General features: G+C 39.0%; 1 protein-coding gene across 1 annotated transcript; it reads right to left on the bottom strand.

Moving 5' to 3' along the window:
• Positions 1-2,375: 2,375 nt before the first annotated feature.
• LOC131255628 (uncharacterized) lies at positions 2,376-11,836 on the bottom strand. Its single transcript, XM_058256391.1, has 8 exons — positions 11,371-11,836; positions 7,570-7,707; positions 7,325-7,393; positions 7,132-7,203; positions 6,257-6,339; positions 6,017-6,148; positions 4,653-4,866; positions 2,376-2,844 (listed from the first exon to the last, which is right to left on the bottom strand). The coding sequence occupies exons 1-8, from the start codon at positions 11,785-11,787 to the stop codon at positions 2,800-2,802; spliced, it is 1,170 nt and encodes a 389-aa protein (XP_058112374.1). The 5' UTR covers positions 11,788-11,836; the 3' UTR covers positions 2,376-2,799.
• Between the last annotated feature and the right edge of the window lie 3,199 nt (positions 11,837-15,035).

Genomic DNA, 15,035 nt, shown 5'->3' with positions numbered 1-15,035 from the left:
CATGAACATGATGGTGAGGGCTTTATGAAGAACATGCTTCTTTAGTTCGGCCCATTTTCCCAAACTAATCTGGCCCATATGTTTTTATAGGCAATTAACCTACTAGTTAGAACCCTTAGATCATCATGGCTTTTACATAGAAGCTCATAAAATATGTTGTGGACTTGATGGACACCATAGATTGGTCAATTGGATTGTTTAAGCGTCCAAATGCAGTTAAAGAGCACTGTAAAATGTTAGTGCATTGATTTGTGCATCTTGTTTATCAATCACGTGAGTCCGCGTGTTATGTAGTCAGTTGAGCCCTTGGAAATTGAAGACCGATGATATAAGAGGCATATGCATCAAGGAGCAAAGAACAGGTAAATGCGGTCTTTTAGTGACCCTAACCCTTGACCCAAAACAACCCATTCAACCTCTAGATGATCCTTAGCCTTATAGGTGAACCTTATTGATCATCCCTTAGCCTTAGAAGCTTAATTGAAACATGATAAGTAAGATTAAAAGAGGTGTAAAGCTGTTGTAAAATCGTATGTCCATCTCTTAGCCTTATAAGCTTAATTAGATCATGTAGTTGATTGATCATCCCTCGAGAGGCTTTTGTTGACATTGAAGATCCCATCAATGATATCAAGTAGGTAACTTAGATATGTTTAACTGAGTGATCTTTTATCTGAGCTACTCAATGGCATCGATGACTTAAAAGGGTCCATTTGATGCTATCGAAGTCCACTTGATCGGATAGCAGTGTGAAAACTGTCCATCAATAATTCAGCTGAAAATTCGATGTTTTCAATGACATCGAAGGCATGCTCAATGCCATTGACAAAGCCGTTATTTGCTCGTTTTTTGATCGTTGGATCTCGAGCTTCTTATAAAAGGCATTCGGTTCTTGGGCATCGAGATGGTTTTTTGTGCAACAGAAGCCTAGGTGATTTCACGATCATATATTTCATCATAAGCCTCTAAACTAATGAGTTTTAAGTCATATTCCTTTAAATTAATACTTTAATGAGGATTCCAATATCTACCTTAAAGATGAGCTTGAACTCCACCATTTTTTTGATATTAGACTTGAACCTATAGTCAAATTTTTGTCTAAATCTTTTAGAAGACCCGTTTAGGTGAATCCCTTCGGATTATAATCTTCTATTAGTTATAAGAGATTCACCCAACCTCCCATCACCTCAATCACCACATTGGAGCATCACAATCAAGGTGTTTAATCTTGGAGTTGAAACATTAGCAACACATTATCATCATGATCAATAAAGCAATTAAAGAGCAGATTCAAGCATGTGAGAGTTTTGAAGAAATAATTCAAGTACGATGCATCAACGATGTTCAATTTGACAAGTAAGTGTCATTTAGTGAGTCCATACTCTTTTTTCTTATGTAGGATTGATGGTAAGAGTTTATGACCCAAACTCGATAGATTTTTGTGTAGGACATAGGCTTTTATGTAGGGCCGAATTAACTGGACATGTGTGTGTACGTGTTAGTTTTTGTGAGAGCCTCCAATAGGAGTAAACGTAGGCTCTTGGATTATGATCGAGGTTGTTGGTTAGCCGATAGAAAACTAATTAAAGTTTCTTGCGAGAGCCTCTAGCGGGAATTTACGACAATAGGTTCCTGTGTAGGACCAATGTTCGTGACAGGCTTATAGAAAATTACATAGAGTCTCTCGCAGGAGCTGGTCTTTATATAGGTTTGTAAAAGTTAGAGGTAAACCTGATTTAAAACCTTCAATAGTGAAATTCGGTACACTCATGGATTGAGTATATCCACCGAGAATGTAGTAGGAAAACCAAACCACTATACATACTTATGTTTGAGATTGTCTGAGCACTTATTTAATTATGCTTATATGATTGAATATTTAATTATATGTACGCATGATTAGATGAATACTAGGAATAGATAGGTAGCACATACCACACACACATGTACAGTATCATTTATAGACTAGTTGCTTGAATGTCATATAATTTGTAGTCTATGTGATTAGACCCGCTAATGGCTTGAAAGTCTTAGTGTTAAATTACTTTATTTAGTTTAATTTACACATTAGTTTAAGTTAAGCAATTGTGTTTGATTGGCTAAAATTTTATTTGGTCATAATCACCGCCCTCTACGACATAACTTTCATTTTATAACTTCTATACATTTCTGCATGCATAATTATAACATCCCAACACAAATCATAAAGCGTCTCCCACACAAATCAAACACACAATTTCATAAAGTGTCTCCCACACAAATCAAACACACAATATAGGAATCCAGCGATCCAGGCCGTTCATTTGGTGACCCAAAGTCTTGAAGCGCAAAAGAAAAAAAAAAAAAGAAAGTCAGTCCTGATGCGCAGCGGTAAAAAAAATTTGGGCAGACCGGATGCTTACTTTGTAATGGATCATCTTGGGAAGTAACAAAATAAAGTGAAAAAATAAAATAAAATAACAACATACACCATCGCACCCTATACATTTGCACCAAGAACAGATGAATTTCACTATATTATACAACGTGATATTGCAAATAGTCAGGGCAATGGGCGGGCCTCGGACTTGGATTTGAACTGGTTGGGCAGGCTTACTGGGCCGAGCCTATTCAAAATATGGATTTTGCCTGGCTCAGGCCCACTCATTGCCAGCCCAAATTGCAAATGATGAATTATCAATAATACATTGAAAAAAGGGAAGAAAAAAGCTCTCGAATATACTTGTTTTGTTCTTCTGAATTGGATCCATCACCATATCCATGTGGTTTATCTTCAATGGTAGTCATGTTTGGTTTGTGCTAATCCAATTTGAAATCTTCCAGCGATATCAGTACCTCATTCCTCTTCAATGCCAAACACATCCCAAAACCAGATTGCAAAAGAAAAAGGAAAAAAATTAAGAGAAGGTCAAATAACTGTAAGAAAAACCAAGTTGAACTAGCTACATGAGGATGGAGAAATTGTCTTAGGAGTCATGAGAACATGTGAGAACCCTTTAAGAATTTATTCCACATGATGCATGCATGACATCCAATTCGTCCATCAAATGCATCACCTTATGAAACCCCTAGTGCCCAAAAATCAGCTTGACACAAAGATCAGGTGGGCCACAACAAGGTGGGAGGGACACTCACCCTTGATTTTTACTGGGGTCCACTTGAGTTGCAAAACAATGTGAATTTTTACCCAACCCTTATATAAGCCAGATGAAGGGTTTGTATTGATAATACAGTGAACATAAACAGATTTGGAGAATTCTTTTCAAATGGGATTTATATAGAGATGTACAAAGTGTATAGGGAAGCTGATTGTGTCTTGTCCTGGGGCCCACTGTGATGTATGGGTTTTATCTATGCCATCCATCCATTTTTAAAAATCATTTGAGAATATGAGCTAAAAAACGAGGCAGATTTAAGGCTCAAGTGGACCACACAGTGGGGATTGAATTCCCACCATTAAAAACTTTTTGTGAGTGGCAGAAGTTTTGGATCAATCTGATATTTTTGTTTTCCCATCATCCAGGTCTATATGACCTTATGAACAGGTTGGATGGAAAATAAACATCAGGGTGGTCCCTAGGAAGGTTTCAACGGCGAGTTTCATTATCACCGCTGCTTCCTGTGGTACCGTCCACTTGAGCATTGGACCTGCCTAATTTTTAGACTCATGCCCTAAAATGATCTGAAAAAACTGATGGATGGTGTGGATAAAACCCATACATCACGGTGGGCCCCACAAAAGCCCCCATTTAATAAGGGCATCATTTGATTCATAGATAAATGTTTAGTAAATTCAGACCATGGGATAATTTTCTTTGAACTGTCCACTAAATGTCTACTAATTGGCTATTTGGATAATCAAATGAACACTGGCTATTTACAGTCCATCAACTATGGATAACAGCTTGAATGGTTTAATTTGAGTGATTTGAATGGCTAGTGCATAATTTTTCCAATGCTTGTGTATCAACTGTCACGCTTTGCTGGAGTATCAAAGGTTCCTCTTTCTAAAAAATAGTTACGTTTGTCCAAAACCATACTTGATTCACCTCCAAACTACCTAAATGTTATTACATTTTGTTTTAAACCTGTTTTATGTCTTTTAATAATTCATAATTTTAGCAATCTTTATAACTAATTGTGTGAAGATTTTTGCAATTGGCTTCTCTCATTACATACAGTAGAGAAAATGAATTATGGTTATTATATTCTATCTTCAGGGCTCCAGTTTCTACAAGTGGGGCCCATGGTTTGGCGATCTTGAATGTCCCTATCTGATGGGTGGATAGGCCACGCCCCAAAAATCTCTCATACAGGAAGATTCTAGCTATCCAATCTTTTGTCTTCTTTTGTGTTGAATGTGGTGGACCCTTTCTTAACTGTCGATTTTCTGGACACACATATCAAACTTCTATGGGTTAGGATCTTCCCAATTGGGAGATTCATAGGTCATGGATTGTGCCTGGTGGGGCCCACTTGCACAAAATAAAAGGTTATCAAGACTTGAACTGGCTCACTCTTAAATCGAGTCGAGGTTGAGCGTTCATGGTGACTTGATTTGAAATACTACTGAGTCAACTTGAATCGTTGAAGTTTCGAGTCGACTCAATGAGTTTTAGAACTGCAATGTACATGATAATGGATGCACTCACCATTAGAAAGCTCCATGTCCGGCCGGGGTCATTGTACCGAGCAAGCAAACAGCCCTGTTGAGGCTTTAGACCATCTCTAAGAAGTGCAGACCGCAGCATTTTCTCCTTTTCGATGACAATGTCCTCAGCTGGTTTTCCACTGAATTTTAGTGCTGCAGCAATGCCTCCTTCCACCATTCTCAACCTAACAGCTTCCTGACTGGGATCTGGCAAACTGATATAAATACAGAAATTAAACTGTCAACTTAAATATTCTATACCATTTACTTATAGGAAAGAATGACAGAATAATTACTCTTATATAAGTTAATTATCATGTATTTTATTAGCACATTGGTGGTATGAATGTACAAGATCTGGGCCAGTCATCTCATGGATCCTATCCACTGATTGGATGACTTGTGAGGATTGCAAATTGGTTGTTAGAAAAAATTCCAACCAATTGGATCAATGACCATGAGGCCCTCTTGATCCTAGCCATTCTTGGTGGAGATCTAGGTAATCTCCACATCGGCTTGTTAATCAAGCTTCTAATTGGTTTTCATTTTATCTTATTATTATTAATTTTAATTATTCTTAAAACCATCTTTTGAACTGCTAAAACTGGGATTAAGAAGGGGATTAACGTTTCCCAAATGAGAGGGCTGTTTCACCCTAGGAGAGCAGATGATCTGACCATTAGGATGGTGGGTCAGATGTCTTTAAAAAGGAGATTAGGAGTCCAATTACAGGCACAACAAGTAACAGGAGAGAAATCGAGAAAATCACAAGAAAACACAAAGAAAATCACCTATGGTCAGTATTAGTAAGAGCACTCTCCCATTGTGATTCCCAGCCTGACAACATTCCCCTCTTAATTTGGGCGATGTTAGACGGTCCTGATCTTTTGATTTTTCAAGGACCACATGACCATTGCGATGATTTGCATTATGGACCCATGGTAGCACCTAATAGATGAAAGGTCCAGACACATGTTCCATGTGTGCAGAAATAGAGTACTCAATCTAAGAACCTTAACAAAATAGTAATTTTCTGGTTCTTGCATCTTCAATGAAACATGATTGCAGCATTTAGTCCTAGTTTTTGGGCCTCTTTGCATGGAGGGACTCCATTCTATTTGAATTTTGATTCTTACAATGTGGGGCCCACCAGAGAGAGCTCGACATCTCATGTGGGTTCATGGGACCAATATGTCAAGAACTATCCACAATCAACATCCATTTGGTCTTCTTCTATGCAAACAGACCCGTAGAAATAATAATCGTTGGTTATCAAGATTATCAAACAGGCCCTTATGATATTGAATGGCATTTTACTCATAAAAATTGGGTAGCATTAACAAATCCAAAATAAGATATTCTTACTTGTCCAACTCCTTCTCCGATGGCAGAACGATCTGAATCGATACCGTGGATAGTTCAGAATCAATGGCCTGAGTAAAGACGGGGGTGGTCATTGGGATCTTTTCCGCTGAGGAATTCTTGCCGAATATATACCTAGAAAAATACCACTCTCTCTCAAAATCATTTTCCTCTCCTTGGCAACTGTTTTGAAGAAAATGGGGAAACAACGGTTAGCTGAAATGAACAAGAAGAATCATTTACCCGGCAACATCGTTAAAGCCAGCTGAACCAGAAAGCTTGTCTCCTTTTGTCTCTACGACCACAAATGGAGCATACTTGCGTACCTGCAGCGGAATGCATATAAATATAATTGAGTTTATGCAAAGAAGACATTCTTGGATCAGATATTCCACATAGTTTGATATTGGAAATCAGATTTTTGATATTGACAATGATAGTTCCTTTGAGCTAGAAAGTTCTTTTCCTAGTTATCTGAATAATAGGTCTCAGAGCGACAATTGCTATATTTTTCAGAACTCCATGAACATACAAAAGAGATGCTATCTCCACTCGGACGGATTAGATATAGTCGGAAAATGAAGCAGGTTCATTAACAATTCATAGAACAGATTAGAAGTGCCAAAAATCTGTGTGATAGATCAATCCTATCCTTTCAATTCTCGGCCTGCAAATAGATGGTTAATATGAGAAACAAGGAAATGGTCCACATTAAGTGGAGAAAATCCCAAATTGGGTGGCTAGAATCTTTCTATCAAGGAGATTTTTGGGGTATGTTCTTTTTGCTTCTGGTCGCATCAGAACACTAGTCCCAGAATTCCAAAACCACTCTGGGTAATTTGGGACTAAATATAAATATAACAAATGTATACCATATATAAGCAAGGCATTGAATGAAATAAGCATTTAGAAAGCATTGGATTTTTATCCTCTCATTTCAGTAGAAGAAGAGGATTATCCTGTATTAAGAAGCTGTAACATGGGACTCAAAATGCTTATAGCTATTATCACCGGCCTTCACGACTTCCATGAAAATGGTGCAGTGTTCTAAGACAATTAGTGGAAGATGGTCCAAAGAAGGATGATGTCAACACTTGAGCTGGATAGACGAGCCATACCTCATAATTTGCAGTCCTTTTCAGTATCTGATACTTGGGTGATTCCAGGTCGGGAGTCTTGTAAATACGCAGCTGAGGGGAAATACGAATTGTGCATAAGAATCTTGGACAACCGTAGTCATCTTTGAGTAGTTTAAGCACATGATGGACTGTAAATAACATTGCAATTTCACTTGTAAATAAAATTCATTACCTGCTTAAAGACATCACACAAACCTTCGAGAGAAAAATAATCGTTTTTCTTTATGGAGTCCCACAGATCCTATCAAGAGATACGGCAAGGGTTGGCGCAGTGATACATACAAGCTAATGGCTCATATTGTGCAAGATAAAAATGACATTCCACAAGGCATTGTATTCCTCATATGTGGGGCTCATGGTTCAGTTATCCATATGATTGATCTGATGAGTCCGACGTGTAGTGAGAGAACAGCTTACAACATGGCTGCAGAACTTCTGAGTCTGGGGGTTGACGCCCATGACAGAAATTCCGGTGAAGACCAACTCTGGCTTCCAGGGAAGAAGAGCAAACCTCATTACCATAGTCCACCTAGTTGTAATTTCATCAGGTCCTGACTATTAAGAAGAAATCAATCAAATAATGCATATCTTCAGGTTTCCACATAATCAAATTAGCAGATTGAGAGAAGCACTTGAGAATTCTCATGAAAGGAGAATACTTTCATGTACAAAACTATAGAAAATTACACAAGATGCCTGTAATTTTTAATGGAATGCGTCAAGCTAGGCTGTTCGATTAGTTTCTGCTGTATATGTTGAATATAAGCCCTTTTAGTCCAATGAATTATATATATTTTCTTTATTAATGCTTTGTTTATTGTTCATTGTTTTTGCGCATACAGGTAATGGATATGATTGGGATGTATTCATTGGCAAACTTCATCAAGGTCCTTGTATCCCTAGGTTATGAAGTAGGATAAGTTTGATGTGAAATACATTTTGAGGCCTAACTTGTTTGATTCTTCATAGACCTAGAACACTGTCACGGCCAGTGGATAAGTTGGGATAACTTAATCCATGGGCCACTACATATGGTTTCATTGTTTTGTGTATGGTAAGTATCTACCATGGGACATTGTAAACGTGTAGGTGCGTCCATGTGTACACATTAACCGGATCTAGGAAGTCAAGCTAGATCTAACTTTCTGGAATTAACTTGCACTTCTTATGCTTGTCATGCTTATCCTTAGACTTGAGAGGACTTAGGGTCCTAGTTGGGATTTGATTGTTTGCTTTGATTCACCAATATATGAGTCTCTTAGGTGGAACGTGGTGAGCTATGTGGTTGATCATGTTCTTATGGGGATTAGGATTCTCAACAAAGCATCTACAATCCTTATGGGTTTAGCCTTATATTAGAAATCAGAATGATTGATCAACATGGCTGGCCAAACTAGTTCATAAATCGTTTTGATTAAACAATTGATTCTAAAATCATCATATGCATAGTTTTGTAAAATTAACTTATTAGATTTATTTTTGGATGATCAATAATGGCTGTGGGATATGATGGACTTACGACAATGGCCCTTAAGGCGGTATGTAGAAGGATATGTATACGATAGAATGAGACAGGCTGATCATGTACATCAATGCAGTGTACACAGGGAAACGTCCAAGCTTGGACAGGTTTGCCTCGGTCAAAGTTATTGTGTGTTTAAGCAAATATATTGTGGGTGTTGCTTATAGTTTAAGTAACATACAAGGATTGCCTTGGAGAGATCCCTCCATGACAAGGAAAGCTTAGTGCAAAGGCTTACGAGTTTATAAATACATAAGAGTAGCTTGGGAAGTCCCGCAGAGTTCGACGCTCCAGGAAAGCTTCCTTGGCACATAGTAGATCTTAGGGTGGTTGGTTCAAAGAAGAAGGAGAGAGAAAGAGCAAGCATTGATCATCTCCCTTTATAAAAAATGTGCGTTTTAAGTTTTTGTTAATTCATGCATTCCTAGAAGTAAATCTTATTTAATTTATTTCGCTTCCGCCATGCACAAATGCTTTCACTGCTGTAGATCAAGAATACATTAATTCAATTCTCTTCCAATTCACGATGTGAGACATCATGACGTCCTCGTGAATACTCATGATGCCTTATGTGTTTAGACAAGAGTTGCAAAAGAGTAATTTTAGTTGAACTAACTTGAAATCTGGCACTAATCCTCAAATACACATTCCTTGATTTCATAATGTTCAACAACATGTATTCAACATTTATTCCTAGTTTCGCTAATACTCTCAATGTATTCAACATTTTAGTTTTTGCTTCTTGTGAGATGATCATTAGAACATTTATACAGGTGCAGAGTTGGAAGCTCATGGAGTGATGAATGCATTCTGTTGTATTAAGGCCCACCATAGCAGTACATACGATTCAAAAAAGTAGAATTTAAAGTACCAAAAAATAAAAAATAGTCTTCATGTATATTGATATAGCATTCTGTTGTATTAAGGCCCACCATAGCAGTACATACGATTCCATGTTTAATCAGGTTGATATGGTTCTGAAGGGAATAACAGGAAAATGCTACCAGCTAGATGAATTGGAACCTTCCGATCGATGTGAAGGAGAAGACAGAAAAGGAACATGGGACACAAACAAGAACATTGAATAGATACAAATCTACTCCAAATCATAGACGGATAGAAACAAGCTAAAAACTAATATCAAGTTCATGAAACTTTAGGCAGCCATTGGAAACCATGTCCGTAGAAAATGGAGTCGAAAAGTTGGACATGCTTTACATTTTGCATGGTAAAGTCGAGATGGAAGAATTGCTTTAAAAGATGAGCATAGATGAAGTTCTGTAGATGCGGCTGTCATAACTCCATTCAATCGATGCTCTAATCTTCGAAGCGAGGAACATCTCGATATTGGAAATCCTATGAAAATTAATAGGAGAAATTGGGTGGGGTTTTCCTATCGCATTCAGTTTAAAACTTAAACTGCTTCTTGCAACTGAATTTCCTATTTTGGAAGCTGTAAACAGAAGAGTGCAACTTGCATTGTCTATTGGGGTGTTTTGCTGTGGCAAGAAAATATGAAATCGAGAATTGGATCAACATACTGATGAACAATACAACTAGACACGGATTGTTTTTGACAAGTAGCCGTATAACAATTCAGTTGGCCCATATGCAATCCTACCTGATAGGCGGCCCACCTTGGCCCCCACAAGAATTTCTCTTCTTAAAATTTTTAAATCGTTGAGAAGAAGAGGGTGCAATTTACAAAGGTAATATTGGTGAATTAGTACAAACAGAGCCACACATCAATCCACATTGGGCCATATGCAAGCTTTTTCTACCCAATGGTCATTGTTGTGTAGATTGATGTCTTAAATCTGTAAATCAACAGATCTGTCGATGCTAGCTTGAAGCCATCGAGCAAACTTTGATGCCATCAAAGGAATTTGGAAAATCCATGTTTAGTCATTGGAACGTTTTGGTGTTTAGTTTGATGACATCAAAGGCTGCTTGATGCCATCGAAGTGACATCAAAGTGCCATCAAACAATCGCACGGAGTTACGCAGAGTTGCATAAATGTGAGATTTGTTTCCTATTGCGATTGTGATTCTCATAGAAGCTATATATATGGGTGTAATCGGGAATATGGAGTATCTCAGAGCTTTCTAATTCATTTCAAAGGATTTCAAGGGCTTGTAAGGGAGATTCGAGACGTGTTCGAATTGGGTAATCTCTCTCTCTTGTAATTTTCTGCTTTCATAGTGCATTACTATCGCTTTATGCCGTGGTTTTTTCCTGCAAGGATTTTTTCACGTTAAATTTGGAGTGTTTGTGTGATTGGAATATTTTGCGTGATTCATCTTTGTGTACTTCCGCAGTCCCCCAACATGTTGATCATAGGTGGGCCAGACTGGGGCCCAGGGGAGATTTCCTTCATTACAATTTTTAAATTGTTGATATAAGGGAGTGCAATTTACAAAGGTCACATTGGTGAATTAGTGCAAATGGAATATCAAAACATGGACCCAATGGTCAGTTCTGATCGTAGGTGGGCCACATGGGAATTTGCACCGGAATCCAGTGAGAAGATCCTCATTGGATCATTGCTTAGGAAAGGATAAACCAAATACAAATCCCATCAAATCCAACATTTCTACAGACATAAATGCAACAGAAATTCAAAACAAAGAAGCCAAACGGGTCTTAATGAATCCAAGAACTTCACATTGACATGACCCAAAATAGCTGAAAGTACCTGTTTCACATGGTGCAACTGAAAATCTGGCTGGAATAACAGCTTCAAGAGCTTTATATTGAACAGGTACCCATCGATGGAATCGTGCTTGGTGATTGGGTCCCGGAACCTGACACGATCGTCATACATTGTACGGTCGATGCCTTGATCGTCAAAGAGATGGGGGAGATCTTGGTACAAGAAGTCCACGAGCTCACCTGCATCAACGGTCGATTTTTGTGGGCTTTGGTCCACTAGGCTTAGTCTAGGGGCCCACTTGAAATTGTGACGGTTTTTGACCGTTATGTTTCCATTTTTGGGAGTTCTATAGAGAGGGGGGATTGAAAGTCGGCCAGGTTTTGGGGAAGTTGGTCGTCGTGATCTGACACCCAAGTCGGAACTTGGCCGGAAAAATTGGTCGGAAAAAGCTGTAGCCATTTGAATTAAAGATTTGGAGAGAAGGATTGGTGGTTCGTGTCGGGGCTTTCCATTTTGGGTAGAGGAGTTTTATAATACTCGGGTTATGTATGAAACTTCATATGCAGGCACTCAGAAATTGTAAAATGTAGCATATTTTAACTCAAATAAAACCAACTAGATTATGAAGCCCACTGTAGCGAAATTACTATCCCAAGATCGTATTCGTTGAACAATCCTAGCCTCTGATTCGTGGACGTTTGTGGAAATAGGACCGTTGGATATTTTTCATGTTTAACCGTCCATTTAGTTTAATTTTTTGGTTTTTGATAAATCTACACTGGTAACACAATTTGGACGTTTTAATTTTGCTACTTATGTGCCGAGTGTGCAATTTCTAAGTGCCTGCGTATCATCCATCGCACTCTGCCAGAGTATAAAAGTTTCTCATGTCGAAAGCTTATCCTTATGCGTACGTTCGAACGTGAACCACATGTGATCGGATGGAGGATATGTTTGGTAGTCCGCAGGAATACTCGAAGCTGATGTCCGTGGACACGAAGGCGGGACGCGGCACTGTGGCTCCCAATAAGATTTCAACGGTAGGTGTTCAATTCCCAATGTTTCCTGTGGTGTGGTCCACTTGAGATTTTAATATGCTTCAATTTTGAGTTTTGCACTAAAATGATCTGAAAAAACGGATGGACGGCATGGATAAGACATCAAAGTGGGATCCACAGAGTTTATTCAGTACGCTACCCAATCCGCGTCCCAAAGGGCGCCTCCTTAGTTTCATTTTGAACCATTCATTCAGCGGCCGTGTAAAAACACACCCAATGGCGAATCCTAACCACCCAATCAAACTGCTGGAATATTCTGCTTGGGAAGTTTCTTGAGTCCTTTAAATGCATTCGTTGTCTTTTTTTTTTCTTTTCTTTTTAATTTGTCCAAAATCATAAAACATATTTGGACGATCTCGAACGTTCATCAGGTAGGCTCCACCTTTGGGCTTTGTTGACAAATCATATCAATCGTACAAACATAGCCCGTCGATTGGTGGTCAGCAGAGGGAGGCTAAAACGGAAATGGATCGGCTAGTGACACTGCCAATGGCTAGTGGTCGGTGCTTTGTGGGCCCTACCATGATGTATGTGTTTCATCCATTCCGTCCACCCATTTTTCTTGATCATCTTATGGCATGAACCTAAAATTAAGGTAGATAAAAAAATCTCAAGTGGACCACACAGCGTTGATTGAACTCCCACCGTTAAAAACTTCTTAGATGTCATAAAAGTTTTTGATCAAGTTGATATTTAAATTTTCCCTTCGGGCCTGTTTGGTTTTCCCATATACAAGTAATCGGCCTGCATTGAAGTACTGATTGCTGTTTTACATGTATTTATAATGATTGGTGATATTTCAGTTGAATACAGTCAGTCGTTTGTTTTCTATAATCTTTTGAGTGTACTGTTGATCAAATCACCAGCCTTGTGTTTGGTGTGAAGGTGTATTACAAGCATCACATCGGTTAGGTTTAAGGTTATACACGAGTCAAGCTAGCTCGAAAAGCTCGCTCGACTCTGCTTGACTTAGCTCGAATTGACTCGGCTTGAAAGGCCTAGTCAAGGCGAGTCAAGCTTGTTTACTAAAGCTCGAGTTAAGTTCAAGCCAAGTTCGATCATGATGTATTTCAACTCTAACTCGACTTGAACTCGACTGGACTCGAAGCTCGTGCTCGAGCTTGAGTAATATATTTTAATTATATATATATATATATATATATATATATATATATATATATATATAAAAGTTTAAAAAAGAAGAAGTTAAAACTTAAAAGTTTTTACTAAAAAACTCTATACAACCCTACCCGTCCATATTCCCTCTTTTTCTTTCCCTTACCCTACCGAGGTAAGCTCAATTCGACTCGAACCACTAGCTCGACTTGAACTCGACTCGAAAGCTTTGGTAAACAAGCCAAGCTTCAATGTTGAGCTCGAGCTTGAACTCGAGTATAGCATGGACGAGTCAAGCCAAGCTTGGCCCACCTCGACTCAACTCGGCTCGATGTACAGCTCTAGCTGGGTTGTTATGGTGTCCACCACTTTAGCCTGGTTCACACAGCCTTGTGTTTAGTGCCCTGTCTTCTATGCATGTATCATCCATGCGGTCATGGTCAATCGTTGTTTTTGGAAATGGATTGGCTACTCCCCCTGCCACCAGCCAATGGCTAGTGGTCGGTGCTCTGTGGGCCCCCCTTATCGGGTGCATTCCACAACCATCACACCAGATATTGCGATGGAATGTTCGAGGAACACTGTCATACTGGACATAGCTCCAATGGATTCCTTGCAGGATAGTGCCAACCCCAACGAACACCAGTATCTGCTCCACCCATTGGGATATTGACATGAGAACTATTATCCGTGTTAGTAGCCATTTGTAAAGTAGTGAACCATGCATTAGTGCCCAAAACATTATCGAAGCCATTAACTTGTGGAACGGGTGGAATGGGTGGCGTTAGCAAGTTCGAATCTTCAGAATGACGTGGATTACAATCCATGAAAGGATCAACAGGGTCCACAGCCGGATGAAATTTTTCAGGTTGACAGCCTCCGCCTTCCATCAGGAATTCCAAGTCAACAATGGCCCCCACCATTTTAGCACCATCACCAATAGAAGAGGTGGTTGGATGAGCAGAAGTCCCAATGGCCCCCACCATGTTAGCACCATTACTAACAAAAGAGGCGGTTGGATGAGTGAAAGTCTCGATGGCCTTCGCCATATTAGGACCATCCAAAATGATTCGTAAAAATGGATGAACGAAATAGATGAAAGAAATACATCATTCTGGGGCCCACAAAGCACCGATCACCAGCCACGGGGCTAGTATCAGGTGGAGTAGCCAATCCGTCTATGTTGTTTTTATCCACGGCGTTCAACTGTGGGCCCTACTTCCCATACGTGTTAGGTTCCATGCCGTGCAACCACTTTATGTGGATGCCAAAAATATCACCATTGAATCTAACATAGCATATAGGTACCTGATTAGTCGAACGTTACCTATTTCAACAAAACAGTCATAGGGGTCGAAAAAGATACATTACAATCGTAGTCTAGAAATTTAAAAATTCATTGTTAACTAAGAAAATTAAAATAGTAATCACTGTCCATCAAGAAAGGTAAACACAAAGTTGTCCAAAACAACTCCAATTAAAGTCCAAACAAACACAACTGCTGCTCACTACTTTAGCTTTGATATAAGCTGA

This window comes from Magnolia sinica, chromosome 1 (assembly GCF_029962835.1).
Source record: "Magnolia sinica isolate HGM2019 chromosome 1, MsV1, whole genome shotgun sequence".
Classification (NCBI taxonomy): domain Eukaryota; kingdom Viridiplantae; phylum Streptophyta; class Magnoliopsida; order Magnoliales; family Magnoliaceae; genus Magnolia; species Magnolia sinica.
The sequence above is the reverse complement of the archived record's forward strand: the minus strand, read 5'-3'. Positions and strand labels throughout refer to the sequence as shown.